Source organism: Herpailurus yagouaroundi, unplaced genomic scaffold (assembly GCF_014898765.1).
Source record: "Herpailurus yagouaroundi ecotype Mexico unplaced genomic scaffold, PumYag 250, whole genome shotgun sequence".
Lineage (NCBI taxonomy): Eukaryota > Metazoa > Chordata > Mammalia > Carnivora > Felidae > Herpailurus > Herpailurus yagouaroundi.
Genome location: NW_024412467.1, coordinates 9270609 through 9275150, shown reverse-complemented (window position 1 = coordinate 9275150; position 4542 = coordinate 9270609). Strand labels below are relative to the sequence as shown.

The 4542-nt window shown below is 42.0% G+C and overlaps 1 protein-coding gene across 2 annotated transcripts in view; it reads left to right on the top strand.

The window, feature by feature from the left end:
- Positions 1-461: 461 nt before the first annotated feature.
- CAP2 (cyclase associated actin cytoskeleton regulatory protein 2) overlaps positions 462-4542 on the top strand; it is a 130811-nt gene continuing 126730 nt past the window's right edge. Inside the window, exons 1-2 of one of the 2 annotated variants that reach the window (XM_040460571.1) lie at positions 462-564; positions 4282-4403. In XM_040460571.1, the coding sequence (XP_040316505.1) occupies positions 4283-4403 (121 nt within the window). In that variant the 5' untranslated portion in view covers positions 462-564; position 4282. The remainder of the gene's footprint in view (positions 565-4281; positions 4404-4542) is intronic. The other variant, XM_040460570.1, reaches the window with a different exon arrangement.

Sequence of the window (4542 nt, the reverse complement as noted above, 5' to 3'; positions counted from 1 at the left end):
GGTGTAAAGGAGTTTAAATTGTTTATTTAGAATCCTAACTACTTTATTTGAAAAAAAAAAACCCCACAAAATTTAGTTTGTAAACTCACTCAGAGATAAACAGGATGTGATGCCCATTTTCCTATTTTTGCCACACCTTTTTGAAAATCATTCATTAAAACATTTGATCAACCCTGAGGTATGTCATTGTGAAATCCCAAACCCTTGAGGACAAAGACCCTGCAAACTTCCTCCAGAGAGGAAAACAAAGACTGCATCAAGGGATGAAAAATCAGAGAATCAGAATGGCTTTGGACCTCTCAACAGTAACCTAGGAAGCTAGAACACAATGGAGGAATGCCTTGAAAATTTTGAGGAAAGCTTCCATCCCAGAATCCTACACTCAGCCAAACCTCCAAAGTGTGAAGGCAAAATCAATGTATTTTCAGACTTGCAGTTTCTCCACAAAAATTGTCCTTTCACATACTTTGTTTTCAGAAGAAAATGCTCTGAAACTAAGAAGACAGTTAAGAAAGTACACCAAGAAAGAGGAGGGTATAGAATCGGAAAAGCAGGTGATACTAGGTAAGAGGGCGCGGGGAGAAGGCCTTGGGGTAAAGGGGAAGGCAGATCTCTGGTCCCAGAGGCACCGTGGGCCTACTGAGCTCTCATGCACTTGGAGTGATTCTCCAGAAGAGATGCCTCTGAGAAGAAAGATGTAATAGCATTCCAGATGTGTTTGGCTCAACTGAAAGGAGACTTGTACAACTGGGAGAAGAGTTCGGGGTGAATAACTTTTAAGTATGTAGAGAAAACTGGGAAGTGTGTAGAGAAAACTGAACAACATAGCTGCAGGGAAACAGGTTGTGAAAAAAGAAAATGGAGAATAATTTTAGGATATGTTGTGACTCAGCTGTGAATAGTCATAAACGTGTTGACCCTGATGCTTGGTCACATAGAAATTGTGACACAACAGTACTGGGCAAAAGGAAGTGTTCATGTGTCTGGTGGTGGGGATTGGGCAAAACCTCTTGGTTTTGGTGGGAACTCAGTGGATAATTCCTGGAACCGAAGAGAAACAAGACACACAGAGATGGCGACATGTTACGTACAGATGAGGAGATAATTACTGAAAGAAACAGCTAAAATCATGGAAATCGGTTGATTCTCAAGGCAAAAATGGAAGGAGGCAGCCTCATAGAACTATTGTAGAGCTATTTAAATTCTGTGCATGTCTAAAGAGTTAAACTTTAAGAAGGGAAAAGTGAGGGGATAATTCAAATGAGGAAAAAAAACCAAGATGAGTTATACTTCCTATTATAAAGGAACTCAAGAAAGAATACTACCAAATTATTACAAAACAAGGAATTAAGATTCACCTCGAGTGTAATTTCCTAAAACAGATCATTAAAAAGAGAAGGTCATGGAATTCTATATTCCTCCCACCTTTTCTTTCCACCCACCCTCACACCCGGTCAGATGATTGTGTTTATCCTCTATAAGCCGGAGGTTATAGGGGACCTCATCTTGGGGTTGGCTTCTGCATGAATTGGAGGACTAGACAGTCTGGAGACCAGGTTTGAGCCTCATCATCTGACCTAGTCTCTTGGTTGCCCAGCTGTGTGTCTGGCTTCTCTCTGCTTCTCATCTGATTCTTAGAACATCTTATGTCTGACCAGTTTGCCATAGATCCCCTCTTCTGTTGGCTTCCTGGTCCAAATCCATCTGTCTGTCCACCTGGCTCTGACTCATTCCTTACCCTGACCTTGCTGTCTACATTTCCTGTCCTATCCATTTCCTCAGCCTGATTCCTAATTCCTGGCCTCATGAAAACTTGGCTAAATCCACTTTGAAAAACCAAGGCGAATGGAACTGCCTGGGAAGAATTTGGAGAATCTGTTGCTCTGTTCTTTCTTCATTCTTGAGAGGCAGGATAGCAGCTGAGGGCACATGTGGGGAGGGGTGTGTGTGTGTGTGTGTGTGTGTGTGTGTGTTGGGAGAAGAAAGCATAGCCATCTTGGACCCCATCATTCTCCCTGGGAATGCTACCATGTATATTTTGGATATCTTTCTCTTTTTTATTCTTTTATTTGTTCTTCCATTTCTCTTAGAAACTGTTCTAAAATTGTAAACCCAGAGGCATCTTTCCAGCTTCCTTGCCTGGGTTGTATTTTGATCTCTTCAGAGGCTGTGACAAGACTCCAGGCCATGGTGATTTTACGCGAAGTGACATCTGATTTGTTTTCAGACTGCATTCCACACCAGTCAGCCTGGCCCTGCAGTGTGTGGGCTAACTCCTGTTGTCTCTCAACATATGGAGCGCTATTAGATAGTGTGAGTTTGAGTCTTGTCAGGGAGGCCGATTAAGCCCCAGTCGGGGACAGCCGTCCTAAGTGTGAAATGTAACAGGCCTTCCTGAAATGGCGCTGTGAGCCTCTGGAGGTGGTGGGTGCCTTTCTGTTGGGGCATCGGGAACTTGCTAACAAAGCAAACACGTTTTTTTTTTTCCTTAGCATGGGCTAGGTCTATGGTGTAACATTTGGCAAGTTGAGTAACAGAGAACATAGATAACCGTGAACAGATGGACGCCTATTAAAAGATTTGAGGGGCTTTTACCATCTCTCAAATGGCCTTCACCCTCCTACAGGATACCCAGTTCCCTTGCACGATTACGTAAAGAGTTCAATTAAATTGCTTCTTTTTTTTTTTTTCAATTGCAGTAGAAGCGAAAGCTCTGACGTTAAGAGGAAAAGAATAGATGAGAAACTTCTAATTTTGAATCCCCTTGGGATTAGATGCTGATTTCAGCCGTGCAGAGAACACTGCCCCATATTTTGAAAGCATAGCTCCTGGCAGTTTCAGAGGAGATGACTTTCCAAAATAGGCAGTGAACCCCCCCATCCGTATCTGATGACCATCTGACATGTGGATGCAGAAGTACAGAGCTACCCACATGTTTTGATAAGTCTAACCTTGCTCTTGAAAATGGCAGTGACATGTCATCATTATGAAATACAAAACACACACAAAAAAATGTATTACCTGGTTGTTTGCAGAAATAGAAAACATTACCTGTCTTAGAGAAATAGTATTTACTCACCCTCTGGGGCAGCCCTGTCTCCTCTATGGGAGCACGTCTATCTTCTTTGGCTTAAGATGATGCTTAGAAAGTTCGCAAGAGTGAGAACTACAGACACTGATTAAGATGGGGTGTGTTTTACTTTCTCTGGGGCAGCAGCCTGAATTTGCCAAAAGCAGTCGTAGGTTGGTATGGCGGGAGCTATGGTATCTCTAAGCTGGATCTCATGAACTTGGCCAAATTAGATTGGGTTCCATTCCTCAGCGGTTGCCTTCATAACATTACATTGTAGGGCCGGCAATTTTAAGGTACTCACCTGTGCACACTCAGGATAGCTCTCTAAGAAGTGTTTGGACGCAGAAAAGCTAGATACCCAACATGCCCACTCTTATCCTCAATCCCTTATTCAGCGTCAAACCCAATTTATCCCAGCAGAGACTGCTGGGGAACCAAAGCTTCCTGTCTCCAGAAACCACTCCACCTAAAACTAAACTGTGTCCAAAAATAATCAGCAGCAAAATGAAATATACACTGTTAATATTTTAAATTAAAAATTTCCACCATTCGGAATAATTGTAACCTAAAGTAATCCAGCGGCAGACACACTGAAGGTGGTAATAAGTAGAAGACAGCCCTTAGAGATGAAAACCCAGTCACCTGCTAAATGATATGGTTTCATAAACTCAATTCCGAGCTCAGCTGTTTGGCTTAAAGTAATTGAGTAGGTAAACAAGAATTACCAGTGGGTTTAGTGTCCCCTGGAGAGTTATACTTTCACAGAAAGAAATCATTGGAAATAGTTAAAATATGCTCCTACCATTTAAAAGTTGGCAATATTAATTGTGAGATATATGTTCACAGGCTTTTAGTTTATGCTAGACATAGATTGTATCATAGCACAAGGAAGCATCCGAGGAGATACTTGTTAATGGTGTAGGGAGTGATTTTTTTGTGTATTGCATCTGGAGCTTATAAAGTCATTGAATCGAATAGAAACCAAGATCAATATAATTTGGGTTTTTTGGGGTTTTTTTTGTTGTTCCAAGGTTTACGTTTTTTGGAGTTTCACATATTTTCCTGATGTATAGAAATACTCTGTAGGTAATGAAAGCCATTCCGAGTAATTTTTATTTTCCCTGTTGCTGCTGTTAAATTTAATGGTGTCAGCTTGCTAATCCTCCCTGACATTCTCACGGACTCCATTTGTGCTTGTGTTTTTCTAGAATGGCAGAGATGCAAGGACTGATGGAGAGGCTGGAACGGGTGGTCGGCCGACTGGAGTCGCTGTCTGCAGAGTCACACCGGCCTCCTGGGGACTGTGAGGGACTTAATGGTGTCAATAGAGGTAGGGACACTAACTGTTGTCATTACTTAATGTTCTCCCCATCACTTAGTTCTCAGGAAATATTTTTATCACGCTTTCTTCAGCTTTCGTACTCCTTCCTTCCTTCCTTCCTTCCTTCCTTCCTTCCTTCCTTCCTTCC